General features: G+C 44.5%; 1 protein-coding gene across 5 annotated transcripts in view; it reads right to left on the bottom strand.

Moving 5' to 3' along the window:
* Window positions 1-15,892, bottom strand: part of TRANK1 (tetratricopeptide repeat and ankyrin repeat containing 1) — a 97,203-nt gene that overhangs the window by 20,171 nt on the left and 61,140 nt on the right. For all 5 annotated transcript variants that reach the window (XM_086365863.1, XM_086365861.1, XM_086365862.1 and 2 more), the window contains 4 exons: window positions 11,151-11,350; window positions 10,709-10,846; window positions 4,891-5,037; window positions 3,272-3,428 (listed from right to left, as the gene is read on the bottom strand). In XM_086365863.1, coding sequence (XP_086221989.1) covers window positions 3,272-3,428; window positions 4,891-5,037; window positions 10,709-10,846; window positions 11,151-11,350 — 642 coding nt within the window. The remainder of the gene's footprint in view (window positions 1-3,271; window positions 3,429-4,890; window positions 5,038-10,708; window positions 10,847-11,150; window positions 11,351-15,892) is intronic.

The following is a 15,892-nucleotide window of genomic DNA, read 5'->3' as shown; positions in this document are numbered from 1 at the left end:
CTTTCCCAGCATCAGGGTCTTTTCCAATGAGTCAGTTCTTCGCATCAGGTGGCCAAAGGATTGGAGTTCCAGCATTAGTCCTTCCCATGGATATTCAGGACTGATTTCCTTTAGTATTGCCTGGTTTGATCTCCTTGCAGTCCAAGGGACTCTCAAGAGTCTTCTCCAACACCACATGTCAAAAGCATCAATTCTTCAGTTCTCGGCTTTCTTTATGGTCCAAATCTCACATCCATACATGACTACTGGAAAAACCATAGCTTGGACTAGATGGACCTTTGTCAGCAAAGTAATGTCTCTGCTTTTGAATATGCTGTCTAGGTTGGTCATAGTTTTTCTTCCAAGGAGCAAGCATCTTTTAATTTCATGGCTGCAGTCAAGCTGCAGCCCAAGAAAATAAGGGCTACGGTCCACAGGGTCGCAAACTCAAGTGTGACATGGAAATCACAGAAGTGACTAAGCATAAGAAGGGCATCCTTATAGGAACTTCCCTGGCAATCTAGTGCTGAAGACTCTCAGCTTCCACTGCAGTGGGCACGGGTCTGATCCCTGGTCAGGGAACTAAGATCCTGCATGCCACGTGGCGTGGCCAAAAAAATAGGAAAGAAAAGAGATTAACACATACAAAGAGACACCAGGACCTGACACAGAGGAAAGACAGTAGACAGCCAAGAAGAGAGGCCTCAGAAGAAGCCAAACCACTAGCAGCTTGATTGATCTTAGACTTCTAGCCTCCAGAACCGAGACAATAATTTCTGTTGTGTAAGCCGCCCAGCCTGCGGTACTTTGTTGGGACAGCTGGAACAGATGAACACCTGTGCTGTCTGTCTAGCGGTCATGTAACATGGAGTTTAGCTTACCAAGCCAGGTCATGGAGGGTTTGGGGAGAAGGAGGTGGGGGTGAGAAAGAATACTCTTTGTTTTTTGAACTGTGTTACCTTCCTTTCCTATGGCCATGAATCAGAAGACAGACAGTAATTTATAATTCCTCCTTGAAAACCCAAAGCCACATTGCTCTTGGCAAACTCCCATGCTGGGCTTTAGCAAGGGATAAGGTGACGGGATGTGACAGGATTTCCAAATGTGCACTTTGTCCTCATCACAGGAAGCAATCTGACACACTGTTTTTTTCTTTTTCCTGGCCATGTACCTTGTGGGATCTTAATTCCCTGACCAGGGACCGAACCTGGACCCTCAGCAGTGAAAGCGCAGAGTCCTAACCACCGGACCACCCAGGGATTCCCACAGTCTGACACATTCTTGTTGGTGGATACAGACGACTGCAACCACCTCATGTTGGTTCCGTCTATGAGCCTCAGCAGCTGGTGGTGACTGCACTGGCCCTCCCCTTTGGAGGACCTCCGAGCATCGTCAGCCAGGGATCGACACTCCCTGGGGCTTCCGAGCCACAGCTTCATAAAACACATGAAAGGCTGACTATCCGGCAAACGCCGGAGCCAAATCTGAGACTTCCAGGGCAATGGCTGTCAACTGAAGGAGCCAGGCAGACAGGTCTGCTTTGTCCAGAAGGTACACAAGCACATGCTAACCTTGCAGCCTGACCCTCCCTGGTGCCGTGCGCCGTGTGCAAAGCTGACTGTGCAGCATCCAGCTGTGACACCACGTGTACTGAGTGCCCAGGTGACACCTTATTCCCGCAGCAAAGCCCTGCAGTATCTCTGCATCTGGCCAGTGACCTCTGCCGGTGCGCAGTGAAGAAGCCCCCCAACTGCAAGGTCACCACACTCATCCCCAGTTCCCCGCATGGTGGAAACAGATGTCCTCAAAGACTTTACCACGTGCAGCTCACAACTCACAATGAAGGCTGGATTTCTTGTATTCTTCATGCAGCCAAGAGATAAATAGCAATCCTTTTTCATTTTGAATTTTTTAAATTAAAAAAAAATTGCTATCTTTGAAATAGATAACCAGTAAGGACCTGTTGTAAATCACAAGGAACTGTATTATTACACAATGACCTAAATGGAAAAAAGAAGTTGAAAAAGAATAGACACATGTGTAACAGAATCACTTTGCTGTACAGCTGAAACAAACATAACACGGTTTAACACCTCTACTCCAATATAAAATAAAAAGAATTTTAAAAATGGCCTATCTTGATGATCTCTTATAATGGGCACCAGATTGTGAGAATAAAAGTGAATATGAGCTGCCGGAAAGAATAAAAACCACCATGGTAGGCCAACCCACTCATTTTGCTTTTAGTAATAGTTGAGGAAGTGGAGGCCAAGGAGAGAAAGTGGGAGCTGAATTAATCCCTGTGGCTGTTCAGGTGGAGAGTTCTAACGAGAAGGCAGCTTACCCTCAAATCTTCGACTTTTCCCTTTACAGCACCACAGTCAGGTCCCAGAAACAGAGTGTCTAACCCCAGTTCCCAACTGAGCCTTTGGCTGGAACGGGAAACAGTCTCCATAAAACTGGCTTACTGGTTTGTTGTGGAGCCTGGGACTTTCCTCCCATCTTTAGAGGAATTCACCCTGGCTTGGAGGAGCCAGCCTCCCCCCAAGAAAGAGAACAGTTTTCTTCTTCATGAGAGTTGATTATTTCTCTCCTAGTTATCCCATCAGGAGAACTTCATTCCATTTTTTAATTAGCTAGCTTTTGTAAATTATGAAAACAATACATGATAATGTTGGTCTAAAAAAAAACCCCGAACACTGCAAACAGCACAGAAGGGTATAATTGTGGAAAGTTAAAGAGGTCCATATCTAGTTAACAACCTCACCCCCACCAGTCCAACACCAGAGGAACCACTCGGAACAGTTTCACCTTCAAGGACACTTAAGTTGTATCTAGTTTCTTACAATTACCAGTGGGGCTGTAATGAGCACTCTGGTGCATGTACTGTTATCTTGGAGGTTTTATATAAGAGTCTCTCTGGATGGATCCCTAGAAGTGGAGTTACTAGGTTTAAAAGTACATGCTTTCTTTATCTTAATAGATATTGCCAATCAGCTCCCCAAAAGCCCACAGAAATTTGTTTTCTTCCAATAAAGCCTATTTTCTCTAACCTTTGCCCATGACTCTCACCTTTAAAGGACAAATAAAAGTTCTTCCTGAAGGAGTCAACGCTCCCAATCTCATTACAACCCCACTCTCCCATGCACTTTAAAAATAAAGAGGAACACATTTCTCAGAAGAATATGGAAAAAAAGTGCTTTCCAAAAACTATAGCCTTTACACCTGGCCATAGAGCAGGTGAACAGTAACATGCTTTCTCGCCAACAGCCAGAATATTTTGAGCGCTCACCTTTGTTTTCATCCGTTTTCACAACTTCAACAAATTTCCTCTTCATGAAATATTTGAACGCAGGAGCCCGCTTCTCTGGGTTTTCATCAAAGATCCAGAGGTTGACCCGAGCCCGGGTGATGGCCGTGTACAGCTGCTTCAGCTCCCTGTTGAGGAGCTAAAGACAAGACCGATGCAAAGACTTGAGTCTTCAGGCTACAGTACCAGGTGTTTCACTTCAACGGGCTTACTCCCATTTTGGAGAAATATTCAAATAGTAAGTTTCACAAAGTACAGCTCAGACTTGAGCACATGTGGGGAACTCTCCGAGGCCACAGTACAGGGAAGCTCTAGCAAGGGGTACCCATAGTACACCCTTGTGCCTGCTGTGCTTGTCCATTTTGAAATAATTACAGACGCATAAGAAGTTACAAAGATAGTATAGAGACGTCCCATGCATTTTTCACTCTGTTTACCCGAATGCTCACATCCCACCCAATGACTGTAACTTATTTTTTAAAATGTCTTTTCTTTATTTATTTGACTGTGCTGGGTGTTTGTTGTAGCACATGGTGCCTTTAGTGGCAGCATGTGAGATCTAGTTCCTGACTAGGGATCAAACCCGGGCCCCCTGCGTTGGGAGCACAGTCTTAGCCACTGGACCACCAGGGAAGCTCCCATCGGAACTTACCTTAAAAATCGGAGCAGTGAGAATTCCCTGGTAGTCTAGTGGTTAGGAGGCTTCTCTCGTGGTTCAGGGGTAAAGAACCTGCCTGCCAATGCAGGAGACTTGGATTTGATTACTTGGTCAGGAAGATCCCCTGGAGAAGGAAATGGCAACCTACTCCAGAATTCTTGCCTGGGAAATCCCATGGACGGAGGAGCCTGGCCGGCTACAGAGTTGGACACAACTGAGCGATGGAACAACTAGGGGTTAAGACTCTGAACTCTCAGTGCCAAGGGCCATGTGTTCAATCCCTCATTGGAGGACTAAGGTCCTGCTAAAACAACAGTGGCTTTGTGCCCACCCAGAGGCTTGTAAAGCTTGGCGGTGACTTAACAACATGTGCAGAGCCTTCCAGGTATTTACAGGAACAGCTGGATAACTGTTCTTCTGTTTGTTTTCTACTTTGTAGAAGACATAAAACTGAGCTAGTATCAATAGTTTCTCCCAAAGCTTTCAGTCTGGCTGGTTCGGTTTTCTGTCGTGTCGCCCTCACTCTTGACGCCTCTCGAGATCTCCGCAGAGCTTCTCATCTCTGGCCTCCTTCTGAGTGATGGAACTGGGATGCTCAGGGAAGCAGGGTCCCTTCACAACAAGGCTGGAAGACAGCAGTCTCCACTGACTACAGTCGTGGACTTCACTTCTGAGTTCCCCATTTCTGAACAGAGACGAGTTCCAGAGGTGAACAGAAGGTACTACGCTTCTGTGGTCCCTCCCATCAAGCCTGGCTGTCTGTTGAGAAGCAGGGCTCACCAGCACTGAGATGGCCTCCATTCCTATCCTGTCCTCCACGCCCTGGTGCTGACAGTCAGGAAGATTTGCAGCACAGACTCCACCTCTAACCCCATCTTCTCAGCCGAGCCCTGCTTACTGGCTCCCCGTCAAACCAGTGTGTGGACCCCTGGCTGATACTCACCTTGTACATTTCTGGATTCATGGTGACAGCCCGGCCCTGGGAGGAGCTGCAGTTTTCCAAGGGCACCTCAATCATCGGCTGGCTTTCCTCTCTGCACCCGGAGGACGAAGGAGTAAATGAAGAAATGATCTTCCATTCCTTGTAAGCCTGAACAACGAAGACAAATGCAAGACCAGCAGAAAACGCTTCCGGAGTATACACCCGTCCTCCCTGGGCCTCTCGGAGAACTCAGCCCCTTTGCCTGGCATAGGGGCCAGGCCTTCAGTACCATCTGGGAGGACAGGACTATTGTATGGCCTCAGTTGGGGTCCGAGCCCAGGTAGCCCAGCCAGGGACCAGGGCAGTTACCGCAAAGACCCCAAGATGCTTGGCCCGGACAGCCAAGAAGCAAACACAAGTGCTCACTTCCAGGAGAAATGTTAGGGCCCGGAGCTTCCTATTGTTGAAAGTGTGCCCACACACAGAATGGAGAGAGGAAACCAGCGTCCTCACCTCTATTCACAATGTGTTTAAGAAATTCCACTTAGATTCAGTTGTTAAGACACATGTGTTGCTTAGCGTGGTACCCTCAGGGTCCATCCATATTGTCAAAAATGGCAAGCTATCAACTGCATAGTGACAAATGGAAACTAATTTTTTTAAGGTTCATTTTATTTTTCATTTTTTGGCCATGCCCTCAAGGCATGTGGGCTCTTAGTTCCCCTACCAGGAATGGAACCCACACCCCCTGCATTGGAGGCACAGAGTTTTAATCACTAGTTGTGCCCAGAAAGTCCCAGAAACTAAATTTTTGGTGGTCAGTATGCTGTACAGTATGTATTAATAGAAGTAGAAATACAACTTTGTATATAATCAACTTATAAGCCAATGTTGCCTCAATAAAAAATGTCTAAAAATATAAACACAAACTAATTTGTGTTAAGCTCTGGGTTTCATATGACTAAGAATCACAAATAACAAAGAGTAATCACAAATAACAAATTAGTAAAAATTTAATTACTGCTGTTACATGTGAATAGTTACCAATGTTTAGACGAGTAACAGAACAAAAATGTATTAATTCATAAATTATTTTTATATCTATTCTATAAAATATATAGTCTTGCCTTTATGTCAGCAAAATTACCAGTTGTGTTATAACTGGGGTGGGGGGGATGGCTTCCCACGTGGCAATAGCAGTAAAGAACCCACCTGCCAGTGCAGGAGACATAAGGGATACAGGTTTGGTCCCTGAGTTGGGAAGATCTCCTGGAAGAGGGCACGGCAACCCACTCCAGTATTCTTGCCTGGAGAAGCTCATGAACCGAGGAGCCTGGCAGGCTGCAGTCCATAGGGTCGCAAAGAGTCAGACATGACTAAAGTGACTTAGCATGTGTTATAATGGACTTTTCACATAATTGTTTTTCAGTAAATGACCAGGATTAAGAGACGTAATTGCATCCAAAGTGTAAATAATTTGAAATATTTTCACTGAAAAATATGAATGATAGGAAATGTAGGAATAAAAAATTAAAATTATTTTCTTATGATTTAGAGAAAAAAAGACACATGCGACAAGATTCCCTAACCAAGTGATTCAATCAAGGATGGAACAAAGGAATTCCCTGGCAGTCCAGTGGTTAGGACGCCGTGCTTCCACTCCAGGGGGCCCAGGTTCGATCACTGATTGGTGAACTAAGATCCCACATGCCAAGCGGTGGGACCCAAAAAAAAAGGATGAAGCAAAATTCAGGAGCCATGGGGTACACTGTGCAAGGTGGACTCTGAAATCAGACTGAACAACTTATATCCCAATTTGTCCATTTATTATGTGACCCTGAAAAAAATGGCTCTTCTAGGTTTCATTTCCCTGTTCTGTAAAATGGGGATGATAGAACTACCCACCTTTGTTGGAAAAATAAAAGGAGATAATCAATGTCAAGTGTCTACACAGTGGGTGATAAAGAGTCACATTTTAGCCAAATCAAAGCACAAAACCAAGGTGACTTGTAGGTTAGAGTTTGCAAATATTTTTGGCTTTGTGGGCTATATGGCTTCTCTTGCAACTGTTCAACTCTGCTGTGCTGTGCTCAGTCCCTCAGTCGTGTTGACTCTTTGTGACACCATGGACTGTAGCCCACCAGGCTCCTCTATCCAAGGGGATTCTCCAGGCAAGAATACTTGAGTGGGTTGCCGTGCCCTCCTCCAGGGGATCTTCCCAACTCAGGGATTGAACTCAGGTCTCCCACATTGCAGGCAGATTCTTTACCATCTGAGCCACCAGGGAAGCCCAAGAATACTGGAGTGGGTAGCCTATCCCTTTTCCAGGGGATCTTCCCAACCCAGGAATTGAACCTTGGTCTCCTACACTGCAGGTGGATTCTTTACCAGCTGAGCTTCCAGGGAAGCCCCAAAGGAGCCCTATTCAATAGTAAATGAATAGGCATGATGTAACACAATAAAATGCTATCCTTGACACTAAAATTGAATTTAACACAATTTTCACGTGCCACGGAATATTATTTTCATTTTTTTCTTAACCATTTAAAAATGTAAAAATCTTTTTTAGCTCACAGCTGGGTTTGGCCCCCAGGCCGTGGTTTGCAGACCCTCGGGAGGCAAACTTGACTGGGTTACTCGCAGTATTTACAGCCAGGAATCCCCATGCAATTTCAGATTTCCTGCTTTACTGTGTCTGTAGGGAGTCGGTACTCAACTCTCCTATCCTTCAGTTTTTTTATAAAATGGTGATACCTGCCACCTATGCATCTTTTCAAGGATGATGGAGGTAGAGGCGTACAGTGCATCCCCTCCCCTCAGTTCCTCTGTAATGAACTCTATAAATACTAAGTTAAATGTTTTAAACACTATTACGTAAGAGTGGTTATGCTACTAACCAACTAGGGAATTAATCACCACGTTCTAAGAGATGCGAATCATGTAATCATTTAAGTAAATGGAAGCTGAAAAAAATTCTTCAAGACACATCTGTGAAATCTTTTCATCTTTGTAAAGCTGTTTACCCAACCTGTTTGCCAGAGGAAGCAGGCCAAGACCCATGTGCTGACAGCTGAGGGGGTCTGGCGGCCGGCAGAGGTGCAGGCTGGCTGAACTTGGAAAGGCCAGAGGAGCACCTGTATTTCAAAACTGCTCGAAGGAGGTGCAGAAGCTGTTCATACAGCACACGACTAAGCTGCTGCCATGAATAAAACACATCTCACTCTCAAGACAGAGCCTCCGAGGAAGGAGTACGTGTATGGATGGCAAGAATGCAGGCTAGCAGCAATTTTGGTAATAACAAGAAGCATTTAGAAATCTTCCAGCTTCTTCTCTGGGGATTAATAATTGTGAAGGAAGAAGGCTTAGAATCTGCCAGCAAGGCTTCCTTTGCGGGGCTTTTTCTCTAGGTTGGTTTAGCAACCCTTCAAAGTTGTGGTTTTGAAAGTCCCTCCTGTCTTCGTTACACATGAGTTGGGGGGAAGGGGGTCCCCACTGGGGCAGAGTGTCAATGCCAAGCACCCCTCAAAGTCCCCACAGGAGGAGAATTCGGGGGTGGCTGGGAGGATGACTGCCCCTCCCCCAAGGGAGGCAGCAATCTTACAAGAGAAGGCCTTGACCTAACCATTCCTCGGTTCCTTTCTCATCTCAGAAGACAGCCCAAATGTCCACGTGGTTGAACAGGTAACAGTGAATTCTCTGAAGAGAAGAATCACAAGCAAGGGCAACAAGAAGCCCCCTACACACACACACACACACATACACACACACACACATACACACACACACACACACACACACACACACACACACACAGGGCGTCTGCCAGACACACACTTCAGGGATGGAGAGGGGAGTTCTCCCCTGTATCAAACAACAAATACCCTTTAGCAGCCTTCTTTCTTTGAAAGAAACCCCACGTGAGCAGCCAGACCATGGACATGTGGGGACTTATGTGACTTCTGTCTTTCCTCCCTTTTGCCTGAAGCATCTCCTCTCGTTTGCTGACCGGCACCTTTTGGTCTCGTGGTTGTAAATAATAAACTAAAGGTGACCTCTGTGCTGGGAGTGCATGATTCCATTCTCTGGTATTTGGGAAGCCACATACCAGAAATCTTTCTAGAATTCTCATTCCATTGTGGGATGAAGTGGTGTTACCATAGGACTTAATTTGTGATTGTTTCAATTTCATGCAACTCACTGAGCCACTGATGGGAGTTTGGGGTTAAGGTATCCAGGATTTTGTCATTCCAGGATCAAGGTGAGAGACACAGAGTGGACCACAAGTTATGAGCCGTAAGTCCGGATCTCGTGGAGCTTCTTACCAGCACAAGCATACAACTGGCACTTAATAAAGGACAGGAACAACAAAGTCTTACCCCTTCCTCTTTTAGAAGAGCCTCGGTCCAACCATGACCAATGGATGTATTATGAGAGAAAAAAGTTAGTCCTCAGAGATTAAAAGTGGTTCTAGGGTTAATGAGAGTGCATCTGATTTAATTAGCAAAAGTCAATAGAAAAGGAATGCACTTGAGCTACCGTAATGATATGTTCATTGTGGAAGATTCTGGAAGCTGACTTGCTTTGCATGCGGGGCATTAAAAGGAAAGGAGTACAATGGAAATATCATGAGATTTGGAACTCAAAGCATCTGAGTTCATCTCCGAGCTCTGCCACCTATATTAGGAATTCAGGCAACTTAACTTCCATGACGCTTGGCCTTACATGTAGAATGAAGGTCATAGAAATACACACACCCTCAGAGGGTTGGTGGAGGATAAAGTGAGATGATGTATTCAAAAAGCACTTTATAAACCGTAAAGCATCCATAGCAATATTAGTCATAATTATCGTCAAGGCAAATGTGACATTTAAAAAAAAAGACAAGGAACAAAACCCAAAGGACCCCCTTTAAAGGGTTGTTTCTGGGGCAGATTTTAAGGAGTCGAAGCTAACAGTGCTCTTGATTTGAGTATGAAAACAGCCTCGGAAAGCATGCGCCATGTGCAATGGGAAATCTGCCACGGGGACCAGGGTGCAGCCAGCTAAGTCCCCACAGGAGACCCAGCAGCATGGTCAGCAGCCAGCCTGAGCTCCCACCAGAGACGGTGGTGAAGAGCATGCAGTGGCTGCAAAAGTGAGAACCATTGAGTTGGTGGCTCTATCCATAATGTACTGAGCTCGGGAAGAAAAACCATCACAAGGACTCAGGAGCCAAGTCAAAACAATGGGCCGGCACAGAGGTTACTGGGGGTCAGTCCACGGACTCTTGCACTGCCATCGTGGGCAAGGGCAGCAAGCAGTGGTGGCAAAGCCATGCCAGAAGGGCGCTCAGGCAGGGCGGCTGTTCTCGTCCCCTGCATCACCTGATCCCGTGGCAGGAACCAAAGCTCCTATGTCTTCCCGGAGTCGTCTCTCTATGAATGACCTTGCCCAGTTCTGTCCTCAGAGAGTGGACACTGCTAACCTTGCCTTCATTTGTCAGGCTCTCCTTAGACCTTGCTCCAACTTGAGGATCCTTGGCAGTCAAGGATAACAGCAGCTAGTGAAACACAGAAGCTGGTACTTGGGTACCAGGCATTCAGAAAAGATGAATCCAAGAGAGCAGGGAAGGGCAGGGCACGGGGAGAGCCAGCCCAGGACACACTACGAACCAATCCACAGCCACTGTCAAAACACACATCCAAACACAGAAAACCTCACACCACGTGGATGATGCTCCAAAACAGAAATGGTCACCTGCGACAAACTCTTCTATGCAGCTCCAAATGCTTTTTCCTGGAGTGGAAGTGGAGTTCAGACATACACAGGCTGTGCGAAAAAAGAATTCAGTATGGCATACCTCAGAGTCAGTAAAAAAGTTGTAAAGGAGGACATCATCGAATTCTAAGCCTTTGGCTTCGTAAACTGTTAACACAAGTGCTAATCCCAGCTCTTCTGGAATTTTCTCCTTTGCCATTTCATTAGCTACAAGAATTACCTTGGGGGAGAAAAACAAAAAGGATTGGAGAGAAAAAACTTCAAATTGTACAAACAGAAATCTAATGAAGCTGAGTCTATTTTTCTGGGAGGCAGGTAACGTCTCCAAAGAGGAGTGGCTGGCGTGGACTAGGTCAGCCAGGCTGGTGGGAATATTAATAATAGTCACTCACTCATCTTTGAAGCCTCCTCATCCTAGGACAGGAACTACTGAATTCTACCTTGTGGAAGAACTCAGCTTCTCAAACCGTTTTTCAATTGCAAACTGCCTTTTGTTTTAAAACATACAATCTCATGAAACTCACCTGGTGAGCTCCAAATTCAATGGGCTGGGTTTTTCTTTTGTTGCCTCGAAGCAATATTGCCAGGTCACTCACACTACAGGACTCCAGGACAATTGGCCGGGGACCGTCGAAAAGGCCAGAATCCCTTGGAAGGCGGTCGAAAGACTCAGGGAAATAGAACTGAAGTAAATCTACCACTCCAGATGCCAGATTGAGGATTCCTGGGATAAGACAAGAAAAAAAAAAAAAAGTCAGATGTTACACAATACACCAACATGGCTGGACTTTTGGGTTTTTTTTTTAATTTAATTTTTTTTGGTCACACTGAGCAGGTTGTGGGATCTCAGTTCCCCAGCCAGGGGTTGAACCCGGGCCCTTGGCAGTTAAAGCCCAGAATCCTAACCAGTAGCCACCAAGGAACTCCTGGTGGAGTATTCTGTTTTCTTATTTTAGTTGCTTTCTTCCCCCGAGAAGCAGTATTGGTCCTGAGAGTACATCTAATTGTGGACAGTTTTCAGGTCCAGTTAGATTTTATCACTTTGGCTCTGGGCTGTATTACTCTGGGTACAGCAGACAAAGGCAGGGATGTGTTTACTGTCCTAAGAAGGTTTTGTAGAATCTCATTCCTGGACTACGTTCATGTTAGAGAAAATGACCTCATGAAGAAGAATCAAGGCAGAAATGTAATCTAAACACTTAGAGCTGTTAGAATGCTAACACAAAGGGCTAATATAGTGCAAAAAAACCCAAGAATTATCATGTCCTCTGTCATTGGCACTTAGAGCACTGGAGACAAGGTTACACGCTAAGAGCTGGATTTTTTCTTTTTTTTTAACTGTACTGGGTCTTCATTGCTGTGCATGGGCTTCCTCCTGTTGCAGGGGTGGGGGCTACTCTCTAGTTGTCACGGGTGGGCTTCTCTTGTTACGGAGCACATGCTCTAAGCGAGCGAGCTTCAGTGGCTGTGGTGCATGAGCTTAGTTGGCCCACGGCACGTGGAATCTTCCCAGACTAGGGATCAAACGCGCGTCTCCTACGCTGGCAGACAGATTCTTAACCACTGTACCCCCAGGGAAGTCCTAAGAGCTGGATGTTAGCTGGGATAGCAACCTTGGCTTGCATCTCCCTTTTCCACTACGTTTATACCCAGGAGAGAGAACACTATACTAAGAAAAATTGTCAGTGCTAGATAAAGGATTTTCCAAAGAGCTTTCTCCCTGGGTCCCATTTCTAAGTGCTGAAGTAACAATGACAGTGAGGCTTACTATACAACAGGGTCCTTCATAACAATATCCTGTTTAATCCTCACAGCAGCCTGGTAAGACAGACCAGACTACCCTACTTTTACAACCAGGGACTCGGAGGTCCGAGAGCTCAAGAGTCATGAGCTGGACTGAATACAGATCATCCCAGGTCTCCTACTGATCTTAGGGGCTGTGCGCTCTTTGCCCGACACCAGATAGAATTCTGTGAAGTGGGCATAGGTGTCCCCATTACTATTACCAAACAGTGAAGGTAAATTCTACTATTCAATGCTACTATTATTAAAAGTATGCAATATAAAGAAATCAAGAACACAAGTGGAAACTGTTGAATCTAAGCACATCAGCTGCCATGGTGGTTCAGAGATGTACATTAACGAGAGGATCAGAAAAAGGCATGGAAGTGTTCATTGCAGTGAAAAACTGGAATCCACTTAAATGCCTTTCTAGGGAACTAGATGAACATTTTTTTAGATGAAACTATTTTATATGAACATAATCAAAGAATGGGCTTCCCACATGGCTCAGTGGTAAAGAATCCACCTGCCAAAAAAAAAAAAAAAAAAGAATCCACCTGCCAAAGCAGGAGATGCAGGAGACAAAGGTTTAAACCCTGGGTTGGGAAGATCCCCTGGAAAAGGAAATGGCAAACCACTCCAGTATTCTTGCTGGGATAATCTCATGGACAGAGCAACCTGGTGGCCTACAGTCCATGGGGTCACAAAAGAGTCAGACACAACCTAGCAACTAAACAAAAAAATCAAAGAATAGACAACGGTTCAACCATAAAAAGCAGTAAGGTACTGAAACATGCTACAATATGGAAGAACCTTGAAAACACTGTGCTAAATGAAAGATATCAGACACAAAAGGTCACATATTATGTGATTCCATTAATATGAAATGTCCAGAATAGGCAAACCTACAGACACACAAAGTAGACTGGTAGTTCACAGGGGTGGTGGGGGCCAGGGGTCGGGGAGGGGGATGAGGAGTATCTGCTAGTGTTCATGGGGTTTTTTAATCACCCTTTTGGGGGTGATTAAAATGTCCTGGAATTAGTGGTAATAATTGCACAACCTTATGAATATATTAAAAGATGACTAAATTGCACATTTTAAACAGGTGAATGTTATGCTATGTAAACAAGGACCTCAATTTTAAAAAAGAATAAAAGATGGGGAGAAATATTCACTAAACATATATTCACTACCTAATCAATAAATGTATATGATATATGCATATATGCATATGGAAAAAAGATCAGAAGGAAATGAAATAAAACATGAGTAGTGAGCAGCTTTACAGGCGGCTTAAAATTTTTTTTAATACTTTATGTGTTTTCTAAAGTCTCTCAACTCTAATACATATTATTGGGGCTTTTTCTGGTTCTATACACAGAAACATTTACACACAGTCTTCCCTCCATCCTGAGAGGAGGTGGAAGATGGGGCATAAGCAGTGATCATCTGGGTGGGTTGCTGGGTATATTAAAAAAAAAAAAACATTGTTCATAGGAACAGTTTCCTCTGTGGAAAAACTTTAGCCAAAGAAAAAGTTTAATCAGAGAAGTGAGAAAATGTGGAAGCAAAGAAAAGCAATCCAACAAGACTAAATAATCAACGTTTAGTCATTAAGCAAAGTCAAGGACCTTTAGTTCCTCCTCAAGGATCAGAGATATTCTGAACCATATCCTCTGAGCAGTCTAAGAGATAATGAAACCCCCACCAGCTGGAAGACGTTAACTACACGATGAAAAGACTATAGCCATGACAAGCTGCCACAATTCTGAGAACTGGCCTCAAGCAATATGGGAACAAACTGACCCTGGAGCTGAAGAATGACTGTACTTAAAACAATCAGAATGACACTTATCAGACCACCACACAACCAATTTCAAGATAATGGTGAGAGCTGACTATACTGTTTTTGCACGTGCCCCCTTCCCCGTCTATAAAAGCTCTTGTCCACTGATAGGGCAGTGGAGGCAGGGAAGTCGACCTTTGAACCATTTGCCTGTCTCAGAAATAAAGCAAACTTTCCTTTCCACCAACCCTGCTTCTTTACTAGCTTTTGAGCAGAGAGCATCTGGACCCCTTGCTATAAGGTCTAGGCACACAACAGGAGGCCGCACTCTCGCGATATCTGGCTCCCATGGTTTTCTGGAGTGCAGCCGCTGCCATGACACCGTGCACGGAAGGCTTTAAGGAACCTGCTGCTCGTGGCTTGCTGGCCCTGAGAAGGGGACTTGGGGAGACATCCTAGCAGCTGCTGAAACCATTTGTTTTGAGGATCCTCCCTGTTTCTCCCCTGCTTGGCACTGGCTGCCAACATACTTCCCCTTGGAGGAGTGGAAACGTGAATCTGGACGAGATGAGGCGCTCCAAGACCCAGTAAGTCCCTTGGTGTGCACCCGGCTAACTCCTCTTTTGAGCATGAAGCGCTATTTGGGCATTTTGTCAGTTGGTTCTGATGTCTGTCTGCCACTGGGGACTGTTTGGAAGCAAGAGTGTCATTTGGGCATTTTTGCCACTTGGTTCTGACCTGTGTCTAATATTGAGGACCCTTTGTGAGCAGTGAGTGTCATTTGGTTCTGATATGTGTCAACCACTGAGGACCATTCATGTTGGGGAGGTGTTTGTTTGGGACTCCATACGGGTCATCTTCTCAGTGGATCTGTGACCGTTCTGTCTTCTGATGTGTGAGTGTATATATATACACACACACACACACATTTATATTCCATTTGTGTGATTGGTATTCTTGCTGCCTTTTGTAAAATGGGAAATTCAGGTTCAATTCATTAAGAAAAATTTAGCTATGAACCTCTAAGAAAAAAAAAGAAAGTTTTTTTTTTTTTTAAACACTGTGGGGCCAATGGCATTCTTCACACTCCAGAGAAAATTGGTTAAGATGAAACCCTTTTGAAAATCTAAAACTGGTTCTTTTTGCAATATTCAGTTAGAGAAAGGTGGCTTCATAAAATGCTGTTTTCAGAATTCTGACCCCAAGAGAATAAAAATATACCTAGAAGAAAGCTTGAAGTTAACTCTTATCAAGTCCTTGAAATAAGAGCTCATTCCCTGCGATTTCAGCCCTGGATTAATTAGTAGAACTTCAAAAGATATTTGGGTTCATTAAACACTTATCCTGTGTCACAGTAAAGAGAAAATGTGCTGTGAGAAAAATGTATGTTTTTAGAGATTATGGAATATGTTAAGTTTGCAAATCAGAAAATGCTGATATAATAGTTCATTTACTTGTTTCTTGGTTTTGCTATCATCTTTTAAAAGTTAAAAACTCTAATATATAAAAATGATAAGGGAAGCATTTCAGGATGTAAAGCAAGTAGGAGATGTGTTGTCAATAAGGTATAAAAAATGAAAATACTTTTGCTGAAGGATAAAAGAAGAATAATTTTGTCTGGAACGTGGAAAACAAGATGTGGAACAGTCATAAACTAGGTACTAACAGCACTGAGAAATGCATGAACTGCAGCTC

This window comes from Bos grunniens, chromosome 22 (assembly GCF_055505025.1).
Source record: "Bos grunniens cultivar Pamir isolate PY7600 chromosome 22, Bosgru_T2T1.0, whole genome shotgun sequence".
NCBI classification, from domain to species: Eukaryota; Metazoa; Chordata; class Mammalia; order Artiodactyla; family Bovidae; genus Bos; species Bos grunniens.
This window is presented reverse-complemented; position numbering and strand designations above follow the sequence as displayed.